The 26,365-nt window shown below is 43.6% G+C and overlaps 1 protein-coding gene across 8 annotated transcripts in view; it reads left to right on the top strand.

The window, feature by feature from the left end:
- LOC141212712 (uncharacterized) overlaps positions 1 to 26,365 on the top strand; it is a 159,338-nt gene that overhangs the window by 76,118 nt on the left and 56,855 nt on the right. The window contains exon 2 of one of the 8 annotated variants that reach the window (XM_073665018.1): positions 3,768 to 3,851. The exons of the other annotated variants lie outside the window; for them this stretch is intronic. Coding sequence (XP_073521119.1) covers positions 3,825 to 3,851 — 27 coding nt within the window. The 5' untranslated portion in view covers positions 3,768 to 3,824. The remainder of the gene's footprint in view (positions 1 to 3,767; positions 3,852 to 26,365) is intronic. 8 annotated transcript variants of the gene reach the window in all.

Raw genomic sequence — 26,365 nt, 5'->3', positions numbered from 1 at the left:
GTCTCCTGACTGTGACGTCTCAGGTCAGAGGGCGTGTTAATGTCTTTGAACCGCACCCTCTGCTGAGCAGTCACAGCTCAGAGAGCGGGAAGATAGTGACGATGAGAAGTCCGGAGCAGAACAGCAGCAGCGGTGAGTATTTGATCATTTCCCCTGATGAAGCCACAGCGTTAGTGGCGATACGCGTGGGGTAATGGCCCTCTATTGATCCTCCCACCCTCTGCACACTGCGACAGCCCCACTTCTAACCCACAGGCTGGATTTTTGGAGGTATCTATTCCTAACTCCAGGGATTCACATTCCCTTTATTTTGGGGTTTATTTCTTTAGATGCCTCCCCCCTGTGGGTTTTTCTATTGAATTTAATAGAACCAGGATAGACTGGTAGCTTATTTTGAGAGCATAGAGGCTTACACGGGTTAATTTGCACTGACAGATGCACTTTAATGTTTCAGACACCCATTTATGGTATCTTTGCTCTGGGATAGGAGGTTTTACTACTATCATTTTTTGGCTATTGTTGGTACATATTGATATGTGATACTTTTTTGTGGTTTCTACTGAAGCATCATGCTTTTTTAAATGCTTTTAAATTTCTATGTTGTGTCTAGTTCTGTATTCACTCAATAAAAATTGATATGTTTTATCCATATGCTCCCTGTCTAATTATACATACCACTTTTTCTTGCTGTATGTCTTTGAGTATTTGATTTTTTTTTATTTTTTATGTATGGAGGCATGAGGCATTATATAGGCCCATTATGTAGGGAGCATTTATATGGGGTTAATCCTGCATGGAACATTTATATGGGGCCCAGCCTGCATGGACCATTTACAATAGGGGAAATAAGTATTTGATCCCTTGCTGTTTTTGTAAGTTTGCCCACATACAAAGATATGAACAGTCTATAATTTTAAGGGTAGATTAATTTTAACATTGAGAGACAGAGCATTAAGTGTTGTTTGCCAGATGGATCAAATACTTATTTCTCACTGCAAAATGCAAAAAATTATCTAATTTACAATGTGATTTTCTTGATTTTTTTTTTTGGATATTCTATCTCTCAATGTTAAAATTAACCTACCCTTAAAATTATAGAGTGTTCATGTCTTTGTCAGTGAGCAAACTTACAAAAATAACAAGGGATCAAATATTTATTTCCCCCACTGTATATGGGGCCCAGCCTGCATGGAACATTTATATGGGGCCCATCCTGCATGGAACATTTATATGGGGCCCATCCTGCATGGAACATTTATATGGGGCCCATCCTGCATGGAACATTTATATGGGGCCCATACAGCATATAGCATTATATGGGGGCCAGTATACTGCATGGAGCATTATATGGGGTCCAGTATACTGCATGGAGCATTATATGGGGTCCAGTATACTGCATGGAGCATTATATTGGGTCCAGTATTCTGTATGGAGCATTATATGGGGTCCAGTATTCTATATGGAGCATTATATGGGGGCCAGTATTCTGTATGGAGCATTATATGGGGGCCATAATACTGTACGAAGCAATATATGGGGTCCATTATTCTGTACTGAGCAATATATGGGGTCCATTATTCTGTATGGAGCATTATGTGGGGTCCATTATTCTGTATGGAGCATTATGTGGGGTCCATTATTCTGTATGGAGCATTATGTGGGGTCCATAATACTGTATGGAGGACTATGTGGTGCCCATAATACTGTATGGAGGACTATGTGGTGTCCATAATACTGTATGGAGGACTATGTGGTGCCCATAATACTGTATGCAGGACTATGTGGTGCCCATAATACTGTATGGAGGACTATGCTGTCCGGTCTTCACTGTGCGCTGCGAGGATTCGCCGGTTTCTGAGCCATTGTAGAATTTACAATAGATATCACTCACGTATTGTAAGAAGTAAGTGAAATCTTTGGCACATATATATATATATATATAAACAGTGCATTGTGAAAGTATTTGGCCCCCTAGAACTTTTCTACCTTTTGCCATATTTCTGGCTTCAAACATAAAGATATAAAATTCAAATTTTTTTGGGAAGAATCAACAAGTAGGGACACAATCTTGAAGTGGAACAAAATTTATTGGATATTTTAAACTTTTTTAACAAATTAAAAAAGTAAAGTGGGGCATGCAATATTATTCGGCTCCTTTACTTTCAGTGCAGCAAACTCATTCCAGAAGTTCAGTGAGGATCTCTGAATGATCCAATGTTGTCCTAAATGACTGGTAATGATAGAATCCGCCTGAATGAAATCAAGTCTCCGTATAAATGCACCTGCTCTGTGATAGTCTCAGGGTTCTTTTTCAAGTGCAGAGAGCATCATGAAGACCAAGGAACACACCAGGCGGGTCCGAGATACTGTTGTGGGGAAGTTTAAAGCCGGATTTGGATACAAAAAGATTTCCCAAGTTTTAAACATCTCAAGGAGCACTGTGAAAGCGATCATATTGAAATAGAAGTGTTAAGGGAGGGCAATAACCCTTCACGGTTGACCAAGTGAGTGTCCAATTATTAAATTATTATGTTGATTGCAATCCACAGAAAACCAAACGGAAACAATGTTCTGTATTGGGAGGATAAAAAGAATCTCTGATCCCGTTTATTTTGCTTAGCATTTTATATTGTTTTGAGTATATCAAATAGCCAATCAACTCTACAGCCATACTACAATACTGTTGGCTGACTGATGTTAGTATAATTATTACGGAAACACATATATGGTCATATTATCATTGTAGTTTGAAGCACTATGGAAATTTTACAAGGTCAATCTTGGCCTAAACAAGAAGTTTGATAAAAGAGTGTCTGACAAAATGTTCTCTTGAGAAAAGGTTAGTGTGAGATAGAAAGAATGTATGTTATGCAAGAAGTGTTAATAACATGATTTTAAAGCGAGTAGACAAAATGGAGTTGCTCTAGCATGAGTATCAATATGTCCTTTACATTCCCCCCTAAAAATTATGTTATTATCAACAATAGAGGTGCTATCCCAGGGTCATGCTTTGAGCCTGAGGGACATTGGTCTTCACTCAATTAGTGCCCTTGTTACCAATTGAGGCTGTCGCGGCATGTCCATCCCCCCTTATTAGTTGATATAATCATAAGCTCAGATCTGAGGTTGGTCGGGGCAAGCGGGTAAAGGTCATCATTCCCTTGTCGTCCAGGTCCTCAGTGCTGGTTACATCTGGGAGGTCCGTGTACAATAGCACTGGATGTTGGTTAACAGTGTCCTCCTTGCTCTCTGATGATTGGCAGGTTTTCCTCATGCAAAATGGGATACAGTAAAAGACTAGTTTTAATAAAACATATATTAACAAGCAAGCAACAATATGCAACACTCTTTTGGTCAATTTGTTATGTTTGTTATACTCTTCCCTGAGTTTCCTAATGTCTTCCATTTTAGTCTTTAACTGTATGGTAGAGTCGGGGTCAATATAGTGACAACAGGCTGGCAGGCTGGGCCTATAACCTGACACATCCCTCCTTGAGCTGCTGTCAAATAGCCCAGTACTAAAGTATGTTGTTTGGCCACTATGATAAGTTGATTCTGCACTGCAACAGTAGTATCAATTACTTCCAATACACTCCAAATATGGTCATCTAAGTAATCAGTGACCTCCACTAACTTGTCCCAGGGGGCTACAATATCCAACATTTGGATTGCCACATGTTGGATTACTAGGCTTATATTTAGAAGATTCATTACAAGGGACGTTACCAGATATTTTATAACGTGTCATTGGTGCCTTTTATAAACAGATTTTCATGTACCCAAGAGTGATTATGAATGTATCTTTCCAATAATGACGGTCTGGGATGGACCACCAGAAAGGGCTGACACTGGTGAGTGAGTACATATCCAACAGTCACTGATCTGGTTGTTTTCTAATTGTCTCAATTCTTGTACCAAAATCTGATGGTGAGTATTGAACTTATTATTAAAGTACTCTGTTGTAGGCTATTCCAGGTATTGACTAGTTTAACCATACATATTATCATAAAGCATCTCAGCTGTTGGGATTGTCAGGAGCACTTGGTATGGTCCGTCATACAATGGCTCTAGTCCGTGTTTCTGAACATGCCTCTTCACATACACATAATCTCCAGGCCTGAGGGTATGACAACCTTCTGCATCAGCTGGATCTGGAATAGAAGATGATACTAACGCATGGGTGTTAGTTAAGGCTTTGGTAAGCTGAATCACATATTGCACAACATAATCTGTTTCTTCTGATAATTGTTGTGGGGTAAATCTAGCTATGGCTGGTTGTGACCCAAACAGTATTTCATAGGGTGACAGTTTGTGTTTCCCTATGGGTGTGGTGCTTATGTGATATAGTGCAATGGGAAGGAGCTCAGGCCACTGGGCCGTAGTCTCCTGCATCATTTTGGTTCATTGCCCTTTCAGTGTGCCATTCAATCTCTCCACCTTGTCACTTGACTGTGGATGGTAAGGAGTATGTAACGTCACTGTTGATCCGATCATGGTAAATATTTCTTGATATACGCATGAGGGAAAGGCTGGTCCTTGATCACTTTTGATAACTTCTGGGACTCCATACCAGCAAACAACTTCAGAGATCAGCTTCTTGGCGGCAGTCTTGGCAGTCATGTTTGGAACGGCGAATGCTTCTGGCCAACTGGAAAACATATCCACTACCACTAAGCAGTCAATGGGCCCAGGCCGCAATGGCTGGATACAGGAGTCGAGGCAAACAGTACAGTTGTTTCTTCTTCCATAGCCCATCTATCAACTTAGCACCCGCCTCCTTCCACGACTGGCGTTCTTCTTTAGAGCGTAGAGCGTGTGGAGCGACAGCCAACTGTCTTGGTAGTTGCATCGCTTCTATCAATTGTCTGACGCTTTCAGTATTTTTCACAGGAGAACCTGCAGTCAGAGCTTTGAGCTCTGCTTCCTGTGCTGACATACTGGGAGGTAAGACTGCAGCCTCTACCAATGTATCTTCAGTTGTGACAGCATATCCAGTATGAAACCTGCCAGAGGTGTCAACATATCTGGATCCATCCGTATATAACGTAAGTTCTGGGTCATCCAAGGGTACTTCCCCCACTAGAACAAGTGGAGTTGACTCTTCAGTAATTTGTTCCAGACAATCATGCAGTGGAGCCTCTTTCCCCTCTCCTTCAGGTGCTGGTAGCAGGGTGGCTGGGTTGATTGTGGTGCACCACCGGTGTAACTTCACATTTTCTGGCAAAATCAACGAAAACTGCAGCCACAGGTGTCTCTGTGTGAGTACTCCGGCTGCATGTCCTCCTGTCTCAGAGACATACAAATGGAAAGGTTGAGCATAGTCCGGATTCCCAAGGGCAGGGGCTGTCATTATCCTTGACTTTTAATGCTCAAAGGCTTGTTGCAGCAGTTCTTGGTGGTCCTTGTTGTTTACATCAGCCAGAGTGTCTTCTCTTAATGCTTCATACAGGGGCTGCATCAGACGTGAGGCGCCTGGGATCCATTGTCTGCAATATGTACATAGTCCGAGGAACCGTTGCAGCTCTATGGGATCTTTTGGGAATGGTAGTGCATAGATGGCCATCTTTCTTTCTTCTGTGAGATGTCTGGCACCCTGAGTAAGGCAATGGCCTGAGAAGACCACTTGACCAAGGCAAAACTGAAGCTTCGAGGCTGAGACTCGACAATTCAGTTTTGCTAGATGCTTGAGGAGGTTAACACTGGCCCTGATGGACATTCTCTCCGTGTAAATGTAATATGTAAATGCAAACAGAAACTGACAGTCTTTGTGTAGTGGAATGCTAATGAAAAAAAACAAAAAACAAAAACGTTTGCTTAATCAATTACTGTAAACCAGATAACGTGTATGTGCATCTATTAGGGGCTTAAGGATATATGAACATCTAGAAAATTAATTTATATAAACACATATAATGCTCTGTCACACACTGATCATGATGATCTTCCTCATACACATTCTGGGATTCTGGGTGTAGTGTGTATTGCTGCCTGTATTTCGGGTGTGCCAAGATGGCTACCACCAGAAGGAAGCATACTACAGGAAGGGTGCACCAAGATGGCCACCACCAAAGGGACATGTGGTGAGAGGCTGGAGGTGATACAATGGGTGTAGCAACATGGCCTCTACAGGAAGGGTTGGAACTTTGGGCGGACATAGGTATAACAGATGAGGATGGGGCACTAGGAGTGGCTTGGGTATTGGCAACGGGTGGGTCTCCTGGACGGGGCACGTGACATGCAACACAATAATCTGCTGACAATGGATTCTGCTGGCCACAATTAGAACATTTCCAACAATCAATTACTCCGCCATTATCGGAGAGCAGTATCTTTGTAATACACATAACATAGCGTCTTTCCCTTATTGTCTGTATTTTCTTCCTCCATTCACCTTTTTTCCCTCTCTGCTCAGTATCAAGCCAAGGCCGTTCTGCTATGCTAGCAGCTGTAACTGGGCGCTTATCTGGCAGCGCGCATATTTCAGTTAACCATTTAAGTTCCTTTACATATCTACATACTTTTTCCTTCGGTCATCAAACTCAGTACAACCTTCAGCGCAACTTTTCCCTCACATGTATTCACCTTTCAACATTTTAACATTCCATTAGTATCTGATATGTTAATCATAACCGTGGGTAGTGCCCGTAAGATGCAGACCTCCTCTATGTGTGCATCAGAGTTTGGATCCTTTAAAGTAAGGATCATCTGACCATTGTCCTGGAATTGGATTCTGGATTGGAATTTAGACAAGAGGTCCGCTCCTAAAAGATTTACCTGGCAGGTCGGGGATATGACAAATTGTGCCATTACTACTTCTGGAAATGGGCCAATTGGAATAGGTTTGGTGAAAGTGTGTTTGTTAGGTCTGCCATCTACACCGATCAATATTAGATTGTCGTTCGAAAATTGGACTTTTTCAGTTCAGTGGATTGATTTTAAAATGGAGTTGGCCGCCCCAATGTCTACCATGAACTTTACCGGATAAATTCCCTCATTCCCTCCCACTGGGAGAACTACAGATGAACAGAGCCCGGGGGTGACTACGGGCATCATGATGGCAGACTCTGGTTGGCCTTCCTTTCAGAACGGGCGGTCCTGCGGAACATTTTCTCGTGACAAGTCCTGTGGGTCGGGTGTCCTATTTCTGAATACGGGGACTTGTGTGGTGCACTGTCCAGCAGGGGTGTGACAGTCCCTTTGGAAGTGTCCTGCTTGACCACACCTCCAACACTGAAGACGGGAATTCACTACTGGTCTTCTCTCGGGATACATTACTTGCTGATCAGGTACCACCATGGGGTAATAGTGGGGCTGTAAGGGAGGAGGAGGATACCGGGGGAGCAAGGGGGGATACTGTGCTATGGGTACTACGGGTGCAGCAACTACCATTGTACTGATTGTGGGGAGATCTTGGAGGTAGGGGAATACTGGAGGAGACCAGATATCGGGTTTGATTGTGGGTTTGATTAATTGAGCAGCATAATCAACAAGTTCCCTGTCGATGGCCAAGAGTCTTATCTCTCTCAATTTAGTTGGATGCATGGCAATACACTGCTTTATAGCCCCGACTATTATTTTGGCCTCAACCTCTTTTGGGTATCCAAAGATACCAGTGGAAATGAATGGCAGGGCTAGGGTTGGGGCCGCATGAAGCTGTGATGCGTATGCCAGGGTGTTTTGGATTGTTTCTTTAAGCAGGTGTTGTGACCTGGGTAAATCCAGGGGATCATATTTTGGTCCAACCTCATGTATAACAAACTGACATGATAGCTGTCCGGCTCTTGTAGCCATCACCTCTCCTCTTAATGGACCATGGTCACGGATGTAATCATTAGATGCAGCTTGTATTGTAGGTCCCCCAATACGACATATTTCTGCAGCTAGCCCCCACCCATGATGCAGTTTCGCATTTGCTGCGTTTACAATGATCCCAACCTGCTGTTGTGGTATACTCCCCATGCCTATTCTCAGTATTTTGGAGAAATTTGAAGGACTATTCAGTAAAACAGATGCCACCTCCTGATACTCGTGTCCATGTTCTATTTCCCCAGTTTGGGAGAGGGTGAATAGGGAAGAGTTCAGAGGACCCTGGGTCTCTCTGAATGGAGTATGGACCATGGCAGGGGCAGGTGGGGGTAGTGGTTTATAATACCCCCCCAGTCTACATTAAGTAATGGCCAGGTTGGCGCTACAACACCGGGTTTACGTGCTCCACAATTATAGCACGTCTTGCGTCATCCTGAATTAGTGACCCAACACACATTACAGAGCCAACCGTCTGGGTTATATGATGGTGGCTGGCTCTCAGTGGGAAGTGCAGGGTATTTAATCTCATAAGGTATAAATTGCTCAGTTTCCGGATTCAGGGGCTGGGGTACTGCTACATTTGTGGGAGATGCTTCTTTAGGGGCTTTAGATTTGGATTGTGGACACATAATTTGGGAAGGGGGGGACCTACTTCCTCCTGTACTTTTTCAACATATCCTTCATCACAAATCTCATGTGCCACTTTCCTAAAGTTTTCAACATCTTCCAACAATCCACAATCAACTAATTTTCCTCTATTGTGGCGAATTCCTTCGTCCCATAACACAGGCTGCACATCCTCCCCTCCACAGGAAAATTTAACACCTTAAACACTTTTTACACTTTTGGCGCGTGCTTAAATGATCTTTTCCCTTCTCGACTGATCATGATATTCTTCACATTCTCCCTCTCCTGCGGGGGACACAAATTCTTTTTGCTCCACGGAAACATTGATTATTCACTACAACTGACAAAAAGATCCTTAATTTGTGCACAGCGAAGTCTGGCCAGAGCTCCCAGCTGTTCCACTATTAACAACTCACCCCTCCCATCGGGGGAATTCTTTCACAGCACAATGAAAGGAGGAGTGCCTTTTGCATCAGCTTTGCAGCTATGCAACTTAGCAGCGCTCCGGACACTCGATATACGTATATCTACTTGCGTGTCCTACCCAATCTTCAATCACCTGCCACAACTGAAACTAACAATGTTCAGTCTCCTAAGGATTTTTGTCAGAAGCTGAGAAAAATTCACACAATATTCACTTGTCAATCCGTGGTGATACTGCTTTGAAGTTAAATAATATCAGACCCCTAATGGGACTACACCCCTTATAGTCTCACCTTTGACTATATCCAACCAGGACGTCCGGAGATGCTGCAAACAACCACACACCACGTGGAAACCACGCCAAACGGTTAGTGTCACTAGTAAAGAACTTGTGCACTTACCGTGGCTTTTTGTGGGGGATGATCAGTCCCAATTCCAGTGGGGGAGGCTGAAGGCAGGTCTCTTTGTGGACATCCAGAGGTGGAGGGGCGTCCCTGGTTAGGGATCCGAGTCACGGCACCAACTGTTAAGGGAGGGCAATAACCCTTCACGGTTGACCAAGTGAGTGTCAAATTATTAAATTATTATGTTGATTGCAATCCACAGAAAACCAAACGGAAACAATGTTCTGTATTGGGAGGATTCAAAGAATCTCTGATCCCGTTTATTTTGCTTAGCATTTTATATTGTTTTGAGTATATCAAATAGCCAATCAACTCTACAGCCATACTACAATACTATTGGCTGACTGATGTTAGTATAATTATTACAGAAAACACATATATGGTCATATTATCATTGTAGTTTGAAGCACTATGGAAATTTTACAAGGTCAAACCTGGCCTAAACAAGAAGTTAGATAACAGAGTGTCTGACAAAATGTTCTCTTGAGAAAAGGTTAGTGTGAGATAAGTTCTATGGGAAGAGAAAGAAAGAATGTATGTTATGCAAGAAGTGATAACATGATTTTAAAGCGAGTAGACAAAATGGAGTTGCTCTAGCATGAGTATCAATATGTCCTTTACAGAAGGAGTATCAGACCACTGCAAATCTACCAATACCCGGCCGTCCCTCTAAACTTTCATCTCGAACAAGGAGAAGACTGATCAGAGATGCAGCCAAAAGGCCCATGATCACTCTGGATGAACTGCAGAGATCTACAGTTGAGGTGGGAGAATCTGTCCATAGGACAACAATCAGTCATACACTGCACAAATCTGGCCTTTATGGAAGAGTGGCAAGAAGAAAGCCTTTTCTCAAAGATATCCATAAAAAGTCTCGTTTGAAGTTTGCCACAAGCCACCTGGGAGACACACCAAACATGTGAAATAAGATGCTCTGGTCAGGTGGAACCAAAATCGAACTTTTTGGCCACAATGCGAAACGATATATTTGGTGTAAAAGCAGCACAGCTCATCACCCTCAAAACACCATCCCCACTGTCAAACATGGTGGTGGCAGCATCATGGTTTGGGACAGCTTTTATTCAGCAGGTACAGGGAAGATGGTTAAAATTGATGGGAAGATGGATGGAGCCAAATACAGGACCATTCTGGAAGAAAACCTGTTGGAGTCTGCAAAAGACCTGAGACTGGGACGGAGATTTATCTTCCAACAAGACAATGATCCAAAACATAAAGCAAAATCTACAATGGAATGGTTAAAAAATAAACGTCTAGACCTGAATCCAATCGAGATTCTGTGGAAAGAGCTGAAAACCGCGGCTCACAAACGCCCTCCATCCAACCTCACTGAGCTCGAGCTGTTTTGCAAGGAAGAATGGGCAAGAATTTCAGCTTCTCAATGTGCAAAACTGATAGAGACATACCCCAAGCGACTTGCAGCTGTAATCGCAGCAAAAGGTGGCGCTACAAAGTATTAACTCAAGGGGGCCGAATAATATTGCAAGCCCCACTTTTCAGTTTTGAATTTGTTAAAGTTTAAAATATCCAATAAATTTTGCTCCACTTCACGATTGTCTCCCACTTGTTGTTGTTCTTCCCCAAAAAATTAGAATTTTATATCTTTATGTTTGAAGCCAGAAATGTAGCAAAAGGTAGAAAAGTTCAAGGGGGCCAAATACTTTCACAATGCACTGTATATTTCTCTGCTATATATTTGCATCATGAATTGTGGTATGTGTCTTTCGCCCAGGGCCCAAGAAAACCTGGAGCCGGCCCTGCCAGTACCCACACCTTTTGACCCACCTGGTAGGTCCTCTCACAAGCATTCTGGTCGTACCATCGCTTCTGGTCGGCCTGGGCTCTTGTCATATTGTTGTGCACCAGCTGCGCCACGGCCTGCATTTTGTCACGAAAGCGCACGACATATTCGATGACCGACACTCCGGGGGTGGCTAAGTCCCCTTCCCAGACCTCCTTCACCAGAGCCAGAGGGCCCTGCGCACGCCGGCCGTACAGGAGCTCAAAGGGGGAGAACCCCGTTGAGGCCCGTGGAACCTCCTGGTAGGCAAATGGCAGATGTAGGAGGTACCGCTCCCAGTCGCGCCCATCTTAAGCATCTGCTTCAGGGTGCCATTGAACCGTTCGCACAGGCCATTGGTCTGTGGGTAGTACGGGCTGGTCACCAGATGTTGCACCTGTATTTGCTTACAGAGGGACTCCATCAGCTGCGACATGAACTGGGTCTCCCGATCTGTGAGCATTTCCTTGGGAGAACCCACTTGGGAGAAAATGTCTAGTAAAGCGGTGGCCACCTTGTGGGCCCGAATGGACGTCAAGGCTACCGCTTCCGGGTGGCATAGTCTACTACCGTCAGTATGAAGCGTTTCCCGGAGCTTCTAGGAGTGGCCATCGGGCCAAATCCAGAGCTACTCTCCTGAAAGGCTCTTCAATGATGGGCAAAGTTACCAGAGGGGCTTTGGGGCGCCACCCCCCCTTCCCCACTCTCTAACATGTGTCACACGACAGACAGTAGGTAGCCACCTCGGCCCCCATCCTTGGCTAGTAGAAATGCTGGGCTAACCTGGCCTTGGTCTTATTGATCCCTAAATATCCGGCCATTGGAATTTCATGCGCCATCTGCAATAACTCCGCCCTGAACGGATAGGGTACCACTAACTGTCGGTCCCTGGGCCACACCTCCGGTGAACCTCGCTGGACCGTTACCCGGTACAGCCGTCCTTTGTCCCAGACCACCCGCTCGAGGTCTGAGTCCGAGGGAGGCTGTGCCACCTGCTCCTTAAGAGCTTTCAGGCTGTCGTCCGTGTCTAACGCGGCCTGAAACCCCTAACTAGACGTGGCCAGAATAGACTAAACTGCCACGTCTTCTGTCAGTTCCCTGGGACCTGTCTCCTGGTCTCCGTCTGACCCGGTAGCTACTTAGTCGGAAGGGGAGAAGCCGTTGGACTACTGAGGTGCCCCTGGGGCCCGGGTGCCACCACTGCGCATCAAAAAGCAAGTGTAGAAGAGCAATGCCCGTCCGGGAGGAGAGCATAGAATTCATAATTATTTTTAAAGTAAACCTCTTTAACTTCATAACGCTCAATGACTGGCATAGCATGTCAGGAGCGGGTGTCTGTTCCTGCTCCTTGCCGTGCTATACCAGTCATGACTTTGAACTGTAACAGTTCAGTGGCAACAGCTGAGAGTGACAGCTGAGCGGCACGGGAATAGGTGCGGGACCCATGCCGTCTTTTCCCGCACCCAGATCATTGTGATCGGTCAGTCAATCTGATTGACCGATTACAGCATTTTCACGCAGGAGATGCTTAAATATCAGCATCTACTGCCTGATCAGAGCAGGAGCTCAGCGCTGCCAGCGCCTCCCCTTGCTGTTAACCTCCTAAATGTTGGAGCTCCCTTTGCCTTCTGATCGGCGCCCCGGCGATGTAATCGCAAGGGCCTGATCATTGCCATGGTGACTGGGCAACCCCCGGGTCAACAATCTACAGAAAGAGCTTTCTGTACAGGTATAATGCACTGCAATGCTAGTGCATTGCAATGATTTATACCTGTGAAAAAAGAGAAAGTCCCATAGAGGGACAAAGTAAGAAAAAAATTGTAAAAATATTTGTAAAAAATATTTAAAAATAATAAGAAAATATTACACTAATAAATACACATTTTTATGTAAAAAATTTTTACACATATTTGGTATTGCCGCTTCCGGAACAACCTGATCTATAAAAATCTCACACTAGTTCAGTGAACGCCATAAAAAAATCCCCCCCAAAACATAGCAAACTATGGTTTATCATCATACCGCTGGAAAAAATTCAAATAAAACGCGATCAAAAAGACGAATATAAATAAAAATAGTAGAACTGAAAATGTCATCTTGTCCCGCAAAAAAACAAGCTACAATACTGCTCCATGAGTGGAAAAATAAAAAAGTTGTAGCTCTCAGAATAAAGCAATGCAAAATAATTATTTATTTTTTTTTTTTTAGAAAAAAGTTTTTATTGTGTAAAAACACCAAGACACAAAAAAAAATATATAAATGTGTATCGCTGTAAACGTACTGACGTGAAGAATTCAGCTGTTTCATCAATTTTACCAAATGCGGAATGGCATACAAAAAAACAATTTCTGAATTGCTGGTTTCTGTTCATTCTGCCTCCCCAAAACTGGAATAGAAAACTATCAAAAAATGGTACTAGTAAAAACGTCAACTTGTAGCGCAAAAACAAGCCCTCACATGACTCTGACAGAAGAAATATGGAAAAATTATAGCTCTCAAAATATGGCTTTGTAAAAACTATTCTTTGCAATAAAAAGCGTCTTTGGGTAGTGTGAGACAGCAGCCAAATATAAAAACCCCAAATAAATCTGGTATAGTTGTAATTGCACAGACCCAAAGAATAAAGTCATCTAATCACTTATACCTCACGAGTTATGGCGTAAAATATAAATAAAATCAGTTCTTCACCTGCTGTTGATTTTTTTCATTCTGCCTCCCAAAGATCGCAGTAAGGCTTGGCGGACATTTATCCTGCGCTCTGCGCTGTGCCCTTACACCGGGGTTTCCATGTAAATCTTTGAAATATGTGATTCAGATAGAACCTCCGGTGAAAGATTACCTATGATAAAACAGATGGAGACACCTTGGACACTGTCTGGCCTTTGATCTGGCGGTGTCCATATTTTTAGGCGTGCATAAAAGCGCAGTCTGCCACAGTTTTGAGCACTTCTGAAACGAAGGACACTGCTGAACAGAAGCCAGACGGAGTCCAGAGTAACTCTGCTGCCTCATGAATGGATCCCTGCAGGGTTTCATCTGAATCGCGTCATGCAGAAATTTAGATGGAAACACCAATATACATGCTTAGAGCGCAGGATAAATGTGAACCCAAATATTATTTAAAATGTTCCCAATAAAACCTTCAACTCAATCCACAAAAGCAAGTACTCCTTCAGGTCTGTCATCTGTTAACAGAAATATAGAGGGCTTGAATGTTACTTGTAGCACAAAGGCCCTAAAAGTGCGAAATGACCCTTGCCCCCCAAAAGAAATTTAGCAAATTCTGCGCTGCCAAATACAAAGGCACCCCCCACCGAGCCCCAGTGTGCCTAAACCACATGTTTGGCAGGAGTATAATTTCCAAAATGGGGTCACTTGAGGGGAGGATTCTGCTCATCTAGCACATAGGGGATCTGTATGTGGAGTCCACAAACTATTCTAGGAAAATCTGCTCTCCAGGAGGCAAATGGCGTCCCATCCCTCCCAAGTCTTGTCATGTAGCTAAGCAGTACTGTACAGCCACATATGGAGTATTTCTATATTCAGCAGAAATTGTGTGACAAATTTTGGTGCCATTTTTACCTGTTTACCCTTGTAAAAATGTAAAGTCTGGGGCCAAAACAAATTTTTTGTGGTAATAATGTAATTATTTTTTCTTCACTGTCCAATGGTATAAAATTCTGACACACCTGTGGTGTCAATATGATCACTGCACCCCTAGATGAATTCATTGAGAGGTGTAGTTTTCAAAATGATGTCACTTATAGGGGGTTCTGCTTCTCTGCCAGTGTGACATGGCACCTTTCAAACCATTCAAGCAAAATCTGAACTCCCATATGGCGCTTTTCAGCTTTACACTATGCCTCAAAAGTAGTTTTCCGCCACACATGGGGTATTGGCACATTCAGGAGAAATTGCATCACAAATTTTAGGGTCCATTTTCTCCTGTTACCCTTGTTAAATTAAAAAAATGGGGCTAAAATTTAATTTTTTGGGCATTGCATTATAAATATCTCACGGCTCTACATTATAATCTTTTGTGAAGCACCTTGCGGTTCAAGGTGCTCACCACACATCTAGATACATTCCTTGAGGGGTCTAGTTTCCAGTATAAAGACATTACAGCAGAGGATCACATCTGATTCATTTTGTTATAAGAATAATAATTTTTATATAGCGCCAACATATTCCGCAGCACTTTACAATTAAGTAGGGACATGTACAGAGAATAAAAACAATGAAATGTGTTACATTGTAACAGTTACAGGAGGAGTGAGGTCCCTGCTCGCAAGCTTACAATCTATATGGAAATGGGGGGACACAATAGGTAGAACATGGTCATCAGCCAGTATCTATCTAAGGGCAGTTACCGTGTGTTATTTGGTGCATGGGGGATGTGGAGGCCGATGAATAGGTAGGATCAGATTAAGATTAACATTTAGGCTGTGTGCCCACGATGCATTTTTTTAAGCGTTTCCGCAGCGGCAAAAACGCTGCAGAAACGCTTAAAAAACGCATGGTAGAAGGCCTGCCATGTTCCCCAATGATAATCTGCATGTGCTGTGCACATGCTGCGGAGATTTCCGCTGCGGATTATCATTGCGGAAAAAAAATGCAGCACTACCAATTATTTTGCGGAAGTGCTGCGTTTTCGCCGCCATTGACTTGCATTGGAACATATGGATTCCGCATCACTGTATATGTAGATGCGCATTCCATGCGTTCCAATGTGCGGATGGTACCCAGGTCTAGAGGAGAGGAGCATATGGTCTCACAAGGGGTCTGAGGATCTCATCTCGGTACCTAATGGCAGTCAGGCTAACTCTGGCGTGCACATGAAGGGCTGTGCGGCCCTCCAAAGAAATGCCACCCCACACCATTACTGACCCACTGCCAAACCGGTCATTTTGTAGGATGATGCAGGCAGCAGATCGCTCTCCACGGCGTCTCCAGACTCTGTCACGTCTGTCACATATGCTCAGTGTGAACCTGCTTTCATCTGTGAAGAGCACAGTGCGCCAGTGGCAACTTTGCCAATCCTGGTGTTCTGTGGCAAATGCCAAGCGTCCTGCACGGTGTTGGACTGTGAGCACAACCCCGATCTGTGGATGTCAGGCCCTCTTACCACCCTCATGGAGTCGGTTTCTAACCGTTTGTGCAGACACATGAACATTTGTGGCCTGCTGGAGGTCATTTTGCAGGGCTCTGGCAGTGCTCCTCCTGTTCCTCCTTGCACAGAGGCGGAGGTAGCGGTCCTGCTGGAGGGCTGTTGCCCACCTACGGCCCCCTCCACGTCTCCTCGTGTACTGGCCTGTCTTCTGGTAGCGCCTCCAGCCTCTGGACACTACGCTGACAGACACAGCAAACCTTCTTGCCACAGTTTATTAGAAAATAATTAAAAGATTATACAGTTTGGGGATACATCTCAACGCGTTTCTGGCAAAAGCCAGTGAATAAGGGCTTTTGCCAGAAACGCGTTGAGAAGTATCCCCAACCTGTATGATCTTTTAATTATTTTCTAATAAATTGAGGATTTTAATTATTCTTGGGACTCACCAAATTTATTTTTCTTATGTGAAGCCTTAAGTCAAGGCAATTGGTTGGAGACCCACAGCATTGCAAAAACGGACTGAGCTATACTAAGAGGACACGGTGAAGCTGCCTTTTTTGTTTATTTACTTTTTTGCCACAGCTCGCATTAATGTGCTATCCTGGATGAGCTGCACTACCTGAGCAACTTCTGTGGGTTGCAGAGTCCGTCTCATGCTACCACGAGTGTGAAAGCACAACCAACATTCAAAAGTGACCAAACCATCAGCCAGAAAGCATTGGTACTGATATGTGGTCTGTGGTCCCCACCTGCAGAACCACTCCTTTATTGAGGGTGGCTTGATAATTGCCAATAATTTCCAACTATTGTCTACTCCATTTGCACAACAGCATGTGAAATTGATTGTCAATCAGTGTTGCTTCCTAAGTGGACAGTTTGATTTCACAGAAGTTTGATTTACTTGGAGTTACATTTTGTTGTTTAAGTGTTCCCTTTATTTTTTTGAGCAGTGTAGAATCACTAATTGGAAACGCAACCCATCAGAGAGTGTGCATAGATGCAGTTCCCTAGTCATGGTAGTTACGGTAGCTATGAAGCACCGTCATGTGGATATACATTAGGTAGTCATAGTTCTGACAATCCGCATGTGATGTGTCAATCTGGACAATCATTGTTTTCCCCCTGAGCCTTGGGCGCCATGCAGCCACCCAAAACACATACAGATGCTTCTCACAAAATTAGAATATCATCAAAAAGTGAATTTATTTCAATTCTTCAATCCAAAAAGTGAAACTCATATATTATATAAAGTCATTACAAACACAGTGATCTATTTCAAGTGTTTTTTTCTGTTAATGTTGATGATTATGGCTTACAGCCAATGAAAACACAAAATTCACTATCTCAATAAATTAGAATAATTAGCAAAAAACACTTGCAAAGGCTTCCTAAGCATTTAAAAAGGTCCCTTAGTCTGTTTCAGTAGGCTCCACAATCATGGGGAAGACTGCTGACTTGACAGATGTCCAGAAGGCAGTCATTGACACACTCTACAAGGAGGGTAAGCCACAAAAGGTCATTGCTAAAGAAGCTGGCTGTTTGCAGAGTGCTGTACCCAAGCATATAAATGGAAAGTTGAGTAGAAGGAAAAAGTGTGGTAGAAAAAGGTTAACAAGCAACCGGGATAACCGCAGCCTTGAAAGGATTGTTAAGAAAAGACCATTCAAAAATTTGGGTGAGATTCACAAGGACTGGACTGCGGCTGGAGTCATTGCTACAAGAGCCACCACACACACAGTCCAGGACATGGGCTACAAGTGTCGCATTCCTTGTGTCAAGCCACTCATGACCAATAGACAGAAGCGTCTTACCTGGGCTAAGGAGAAAAAGACCTGGACTGTTGCTCAGTGGTCGAAGGTGTTGTTTTCAGATGAAAGTAAATTTTGCATTTCATTTGGAAATCAAGGTCCCGGAGTTTGGAGGAAGAGTGGAAAGGCCACAATCCAAGCTGCTGGAGGTTTAGTGTGAAGTTTCCACAATCAGTGATGGTTTGGGGAGCCATGTCATCTGCTGGTGTAGGTCCACTGTGTTTTATCAAGACCAAAAGTCAGTGCAGCCGTCTACCAGGAAATTTTAGAGCACTTCATGCTTCCCTCTGCCGACAAGCTTTCTGGAGATGGAAATTTCATTCTCAAGCAGGACTTACTGTCTACACTGCCAAAAGTACCAATACCTGGTTCAAAAATACCAGTATCACTGTGCTTGATTGGCCAGCAAACTCACCTGACCTTAACCCCATAACACCTCTGCAGCACCACAGGCTGATCGCCTCCATGCCACGCCAGGTTGATGCAGTAATTGATGCAAAAGGAGGCCTGATCAAGTTTTGAGTGGATTTACTGAACAGACATTTCAGTAGGCCAACATTTCAGATTTTAAAATCATTTTTGAAGCTGGTGTTATAAAGTATTCTAATTTACTGAGATAATGACTTTTGCGTTTTCATTGGCTGTAAGCCATAATCATCAACATTAACAAAAATAAACACTTGAAATAGATCACTCTGTTTGTAATGACTCTGTATAATATGAGTTTCAATTTTTGTATTGAAGAACTGAAATTAACTTTTTGATGATATTCTAATTTTGTGAGAAGCACCTGTATATATTATAAAGTACTTGTACCCTTAGTACCCCTGTTAAGGGAACAGCTGGGGAATCACGCAGATCCCACCGCTGCCACCAATTTGTCGAGGAGAACAGGGAAATCATGCAGATTTCCCAGCTGGTACCAATTCGTCACAGGAACACAATCGGCCGCCTCTAAACGTCAGGATAATTACGCAGGTGACAGAATAGTGATACGTGATAGATAAGGCCAAGGCTGTACTCACTACTAGACCAGTTATTGGGGAACTCAAAGTGAGCATATAGAATACAGTGGGTACGGAAAGTATTCAGACCTCTTTAAATTTTTCACTCTGTTTCATTGCAGCCATTTGATAAATTCTAGAAAGTTCATTTTTTTTCTCATTAAAGTACACTCTGCACCCCATCTTGACTGAAAAAAACCCAGAAATCTAGAAATTTTTACAAATTTATTAAAAAAGAAAAATGTGAAATATCACATGGTCATAAGTATTCAGACCCTTTGCTCAGTATTGAGTAGAAGCACCCTTTTGAGCTAGTACAGCCATGAGTGTTCTAGGGAATGATGCAACAAGTTTTTCACACCTGGATTTGGAGATCCTCTGCCATTCTTCCTGGCAGATCCTCACCAGTTCCGTCAGGTTGGATGGTGAATGTTGGTGGACAGCCATTTTCAGGTCTTTCCAGAGATGTTCAATTGGGTGTAGGTCAGGGCTTTGGCTGGGCTAGTCAAAAATGGTCACAGAGTTGTTCTGAAGCCACTCCTTTGTTATTTTAGCTGTGTGCTTAGGGTCATTGTCTTGTTGGAAGGTGAACCTTCGGCCAAGTCTGAGGTCCAGAGCACTCTGGAAAAGGTTTTCATCCAGGATATCTCTGTACTTGTCCGCATTCATGTTTCCTTCAATTGCAACCAATCGTCCTGTCCCTGCAGCTGAAAAACACCCCCATAGCATGATATTGCCACCACCATATTTCACTGTTGGGATTGTATTGGGCAGGTGATGAGCAGTGCCTGGTTTTCTCCACACATACCGCTTAGAATTATCACCAAAAAGTTCTATCTTTGTCTCATCAGACCAGAGAATCTTATTTCTCATAGTCTGGGAGTCCTTCATGTGTTTTTGAGCAAACTCTATGCGGGCTTTCATATGTCTTGCACTGAGGAGAGGCTTCTGTCGGGCCACTCTGCTATAAAGGCCCTATTTGTGGAGGGCTGCAGTGATAGTTGACTTTGTGGAACTTTCTCCCATCTCCCTACTGCATCTCTGGAGCTCAGCCACAGTGATCTAGGGGTTCTTCTTTACCTCTCTCACCAAGGCTCTTTTCCCACAATTGCTCAGGTTGGCTGGACGGCCATGTCTAAGAAGACTTCTGGTGGTCCCAAACTTCTTCCATTTAAGGATTATGGAGGCCACTGTGCTCTTAGGAACCTTGAGTAATGCAGAAATTCTTTTGTAACCTTGAGCAGTTCCTTTGAGCTCATGATTCTCATTTGGTCTGACATGCACTGTGAGCTGTGAGGTCTTATATAGACAGGTGTGTGCCTTTCCAAATCAAGTCCTATCAGTTTAATTAAACACAGCTGGACTCCAATGAAGGAGTAGAACCATCTTAAGGAGGATCACAAGGAAATGGACAGCATGTGACTTAAATATGAGTGTCTGAGCAAAGGGTCTGAATACTTATGACCATGTAACATAGTAACATCGTTTTTAAGGTTGAAGGAAGACTAAGTCCATCTAGTTCAACCCATAGCCTAACTTGTTGATCCAGAGGAAGGCAAAAAAAAACCATGTGGCAAACACTAAGCTCCACATTGGGGAAAAAAATTCCTTCCCGACTCCATACGACAATCAGACTAGTTCCCTGGATCAACTCCCTATCAAGGAATCTAGTATTTATAACCTGTAATATTATACTTTTCAAGAAAGGCATCCAGGCCCTTCTTAAATTTTAATAGTGAATCACTCATTACAACATCATGCGGCAGAGAGTTCCATAGTCTCACTGCTCTTACAGTAAAGAATCCCCGTCTGTGATTATGATTAAACCTTCTTTCCTCCAGACATAGAAGATGCCCCCTTGTCCCCGTCTCAGGCCTCAGAGTAAAAAGATCAGTAGAAAGATCTTTGTATTGTCCCCTCATATACTTGTACATAGTAATAAGATCACCCCCATAGTAATAAGATCTACAGTAAATAACCCCACGTGTAATAACCTGTCTTGGTATTGCAGACCCCCCAGTCCTCTAATAACCTTGGTCGCTCTTCTCTGCACCCGCTCTAGTTCCGCTATGTCTTTCTTATACACCGGAGACCAGAACTGTACACAGTATTCTAAGTGTGGTCGCACTAGTGACTTGTATAGAGGTAAAATTATGTTCTCCTCATGAGCATCTATGCCTCTTTTAATGCATCCCATTATTTTATTTGCCTTTGCAGCAGCTGCCTGACACTGGCCACTAAACGTGAGCTTGTCGTCCAGCAATACACCCAGTTACAGTTTTGCCCAGTGTTTTACAATTAAGCATATAATTATACATTTTATTTCCTCTGCCCAAGTGCATTACCTTACATTTATCCCCATTAAAGTTCATTTGCCATTTATCAGCCCAAGCTTCTAGTTTACATAGATCCTCCTGTAATATAAAATTGTCCTCCTCTGTATTGATTACCCTGCAGAGTTTAGTGTCATCTGCAAATATTGAAATATTACTCTGTATGCCCTCTACAAGGTCATTAATAAATATGTTAAAAAGAAGGGGGCCCAATACTGACTGTGATATTTCAGTTTTTCTTTTTTAATAAATTTGCAAAAATTTCTACATTTCTGTTTTTTTTTTCAGTCAAGATGGGGTGCAGAGTGTACTTTAATGAGAAAAAAATTATGAACTTTTTAGAATTTACCAAATGGCTGCAATGAAACAAAGAGTGAAAAATTTAAAGGGGTCTGAATACTTTCCATACCCACTGTATACACATCCGATTCCAGCGCATGGTGTGTGTGTGTGTGTGTGTGTGGTCATTGCTAAACTCCACAGTAAAAAAAATTAACTAGCTGCCACCACCAATCATTTATACAGGCTAATTGGACACCCGTGACAGATAACGTATGGCTTCAGGGGTGTGTTTTTTAGAGAAAGAGAAACAAGGCTATTTTATATTAAATTTTACATATTTATATTTAATCTGAAAAATAGGCGGTGTTTTAACTCACTCACTGTGACTACCTGGCGCCTGCGCACTACAGCACTGCAGGTAAAAATGGGGCCGGAAGGAAAAAAAGCGCTCCCAATGTTAGCGGCGCTTTGCACATGTGCCGGATGTCCATGAGGAGAGTGTCCTGTGGCCCTGTGATGTGCAGGAGAGGGGAGGAAAATGCAAAATAAGCTGATAGGCCGGATTTCTGGGCTTCCTAAGCCGATAGGTGGGGATTTCTTGGCGTCCCCCTGGTGCCAAGCGGATGAAAACCGATTTTATAAAACTATATTTCTCTGCAAGTAGACCGCTAATATGGGACATACAGGTATGTATAGATTTACATTTCTATAACCTGTATGCCCATATTAGAGATCTGATGTCTCCCAGGGGTTGACAGATTCCCTTTAATAAAAAATATACAAAGATGTTCCAAAATGAGAACAAAACAATACAGTATATACAATTACATTAAGAATGAACAGAAGAAATGTACTAAATCTGATGTCACAGGATCAGCTCTGACTCTTATGAAGGAGAGCTCTTCAATTTTGGGGGGTAACGGTAAAGAACTACTGTAAATAGTATCTCCTATGACTGATAACTATTATAGTTTTGTGTTTTCTTTTATTAATTAACACAAGTCACGCCCACATACCCCCTTCGGTGACTTATAACAGGGCTGATCATGGGATGTGGCTACGTCTTTAGAAAATTATGGGTTTCACAATAACTTCACCCGTGGAGGTCCCAGGACTGAGATAATATGGACACAGGAATGATGGATCAGCACTCCGTTAGCGTGTTGCATGTGAAGTAAAATATACAGGAAGTAGTGATGAGCGAGCACTAAAACGCTCGGATACTCGTTGCTCGGGTCGAGCAAATTGGAATGCTCGAGTGCTTGGTCCAAGTAACGAGCCCAATGTAAGTCTGTAGAAAACTTGAGCATTTTTCTGGCGGCTCCCCCCTTCCGGTGGTTTGCTGAGGGCCTAAAAATTGTCCATATCAATGGGAAGAGTGCTCAAATGGCATGGGAACAGCATGGGGAAGACCCCTGGAAGCATTTCTGACTCCCAGGTCACTGCTGTCACAATGTTGTCAGAGGTATTATACCACTTTTACGGACTCACAATAAAACATACAAAAACAAACCCAAAATGGATTTTCCTGGGAAATATGTTAAGCAGGATCTTTTCCAGGTTAATAACTTGTATATAATGCAAAATAAATAATCAAAAAGAAAAATACTCCTCCACACCTTGGGCTATGTTCACACGTAGCGTTTTTGATGTGTTTTTGCACTTTTGCATTGCTTTCAACCGTGACAAATGCATTCACCGGGAAATGTAATTTTAACATTTTACAACCTTATCTGGCAATGTAGTGTGTGAAACATCAGCAGACACATCCTGTTTCATTTATGAAGGAGGGATTGTGAAAGTCACAAACACTATTTTTACAGCCTTACTATTCTTAAAGGGCCAGCAGTCGGCTATGCTTTGTTGTTCCCATTATTAAAGAGTTGGTCTCCTATACTGTTATTGTGTATTCAGTGACGGCAAGGGCTGCCAAAAATTTGGACGCAACCCAATACCCCTTTGAAGAGACATAGAGAGGGGTCTTAGTAAAAAAAAATGTTCCCATTATAAAGGAGTGGGTCTCCTATAGTGGTAATGCCCATGCTGTGACTGCAAGGGCTGCCAAAATTTTGGAAAAACCCCACTAACAATGTAAACACACATAGAGCTGGGCCACAGTAACGACATGTTCCTATTAGAAAGGAGAGGGTCTACTATCCAGTTATAGGGTATGTAGTGAGTCCAACTGCTGCCAAAATTTAGGAAAAACCCCACTAACAATTTAAACACACATAGAGCTGGGCTACAGTAACGAGTATGACATGTTCCCATTAAAAAGGAGTGGGTCTTCCATACTGTTTGCCTATGGAGTGAATGCAACGGCTGCCAGAAGTTTGGAGGAACTCCAAAGCCCCTTGCAAGAGACATAGAGGTCGGAGGGCCTTCTGAAAACAATGTTCCCATTATTAGGAAGTGGGTCACCCATACTGTTTGCCTATGCAGTGAAAACAACGGCTGCCAAAAATTTGGAGGAACTCCAATGTCCCTTGCAAGAGACGTTGATATGGTGATATGTTAGATATGGTGGTGATATGGAAGAGGATGAGGAGAAGGAGGAGGCCAAGAGCAAATAGACAAAATCAGAAAGCTTATACCCATGTCTGGGTGTGACGACAGAGTTAGACCTCCCAAAAAAAGACACGGTATTTGAGTTTGTTACGCTGCTAACAATCGGTGGTGTTGAGAAGTCTGGCCCAATCCAGCCCTTGTTCATTTTTATAAGAGTTAGCCTGTCAGCATTTTCAATTGACAGGCGGATGCGCTTATCGGTTATAATTCCAACAGCGGCACTAAAAACCCTCTCTGACAAAATGCCAGCGACAGGGAAGGCCAGGACCTCCAAGACGTAGAGCCAGTTCATGCCAGGTGTCCAGTTTGTATACCCAATAAGTATAAGGCACAGAGGAGTCACGGAGGATGTTGGTACGGTTAGCAAGGTAACCTCACCATCTTCCGAAACTTTTCCCTCATTGGGAGAGTACCCTGCACCTCAAGGCCTATGCCGTGGGAGGGTCTGAGAAAACTGTCCCAGAACTTTGACAATGTTCCCCTGCCTCTGCTGGATTGCACTTGTTTCTCTCTCGCCTGCACTCCTTGTCTCTCTCATCGGTACTCCAATGAACTGTGACCTCTGCTGCCAACATTTTCAGATAGGATTTTTTTAAATAATTCCGCAACATGGGCCTTCTTGTACTGCAACATTTTATTAGGCCTGTCCTGCGCGGGAATAAGAGACAGAAAGTTCTACTTGTTGCGTGGGTCTAGAAGTGTCACCAACTAGTAATGACTGTCACCCAAAATTTGGACAACGCAAGGGTCACAGGAAAGGCAGCGTAACATAAACTCAGCCATGTGTGCCAGATTACTAATAGGCAAGACTTCCGTGTCCTCACAAAGAGGATGACTGACCATGCTCTCCTCATCCTCCTCCTCCTCCCTGTCTTCAGGCCATCCACGCTGAACAGACGATATGACAGTTGTGCAGGTAGTACCGTCTATAGTGCAGGAAACTAGCTCCTATTCTTCCTCCTCCTCTTCCTCATTGTCAACCAATCCACGTTGGGATGAAATGAGGCTGGGCTGTGTGGAATCACCCTGTATGGTTCCTTGCTCCATTTCATGGTGCTCCGTCTGCAATGCATCCTCTTTAATTGTGAGCAGAGAGCGTTTCAGAAGACAGAGAAGCGGGATTGTGACTCTAATTATGGCATGATCGCCGCTTATCATCTTGGTGGAGTCTTCAAAGTTTTGGAGGATGGTACATATGTCTGACATCCATGTGTACTACTGAGGTCTGATGTGTTGAGTCTGAACTGAATACCGACGGCTTTGTTGATGCTGGTAGTCAACAACTGTCCTCTTCTGCTCACAAGTCCTTGCCAACATCTGCAATGTATAGTTTCAACGTGTGGGGACATCGCAGATCAGTCAGTGAGCTGAAAGCTGCAAACTCTGCTGAAGCACGTAAAGGGTAGCGGAAGCTGTAGCTGACTTTCTAAAATGGGCACACAGGTGGCGTACTTTAATAAGCAGATCCGGGTAGGTTTTGAGAAACCGCTGAACCACAAGGTTAAGCACATGGGCCAGGCATGGTATGTGTGTGAGCTCGCCTCACCTCAGAGCCGCCACCAGGTTCCGTCCATTGTCACACACGACAATGCCTGGTTGTAGGGTCAGCAGTGTGAGCAACAGATCTGCCTGCTCTTTCAGAGCTGTCCACAACTCTTCAGCATTGTGCTGTTTGTCACCTAAGCATAATAGCTTCAGCACAACCAGTTGCTTCTTGGCCGAGGCAGTGCTTCCAGCTTGCGACTGATGTGGTCATTTCGGAGATGGAGGCTGAAGAGGAGGAAGAGGTGCAGGAGCTGTAGAATGTGGGGGCAACCCGGATTGACCCAGGGCCTGCAATCCTCGGCATCGGGAGGACTTGTTCCGTACCAAGGTCCGACTGGGTCCCGGCTTCCACTATATTAACCCAGTGTGCAGTCAGCGAGATGTACCGTCCCTGCCCATAAGCACTTGTCCACGTGTCCATAATTAGGTGGACTTTCCCAGTAACTTCATTGTTGAGGGCATGGCTAATGTTGTGGGACATGTGCTCATGTAATGTGGGGATGGCACACCGAGAGAAATAGTGGCGGCTGGAGACCGAGTACCGAAAGATGGTCGCCGCCATCAGGTTGTGGAAAGCTTCCATCTCCACGAGCCTAAAAGGCAAAATTTCGAGTGAAAGCGTTCGCGAAATAGTGAAAAATGTGAATAGCTTGACTG

This window comes from Phyllobates terribilis, unplaced genomic scaffold, assembly GCF_046119375.1.
Source record: "Phyllobates terribilis strain yellow unplaced genomic scaffold, ASM4611937v1 Scaffold_182__1_contigs__length_3807330, whole genome shotgun sequence".
NCBI lineage: Eukaryota > Metazoa > Chordata > Amphibia > Anura > Dendrobatidae > Phyllobates > Phyllobates terribilis.
This window is presented reverse-complemented; position numbering and strand designations above follow the sequence as displayed.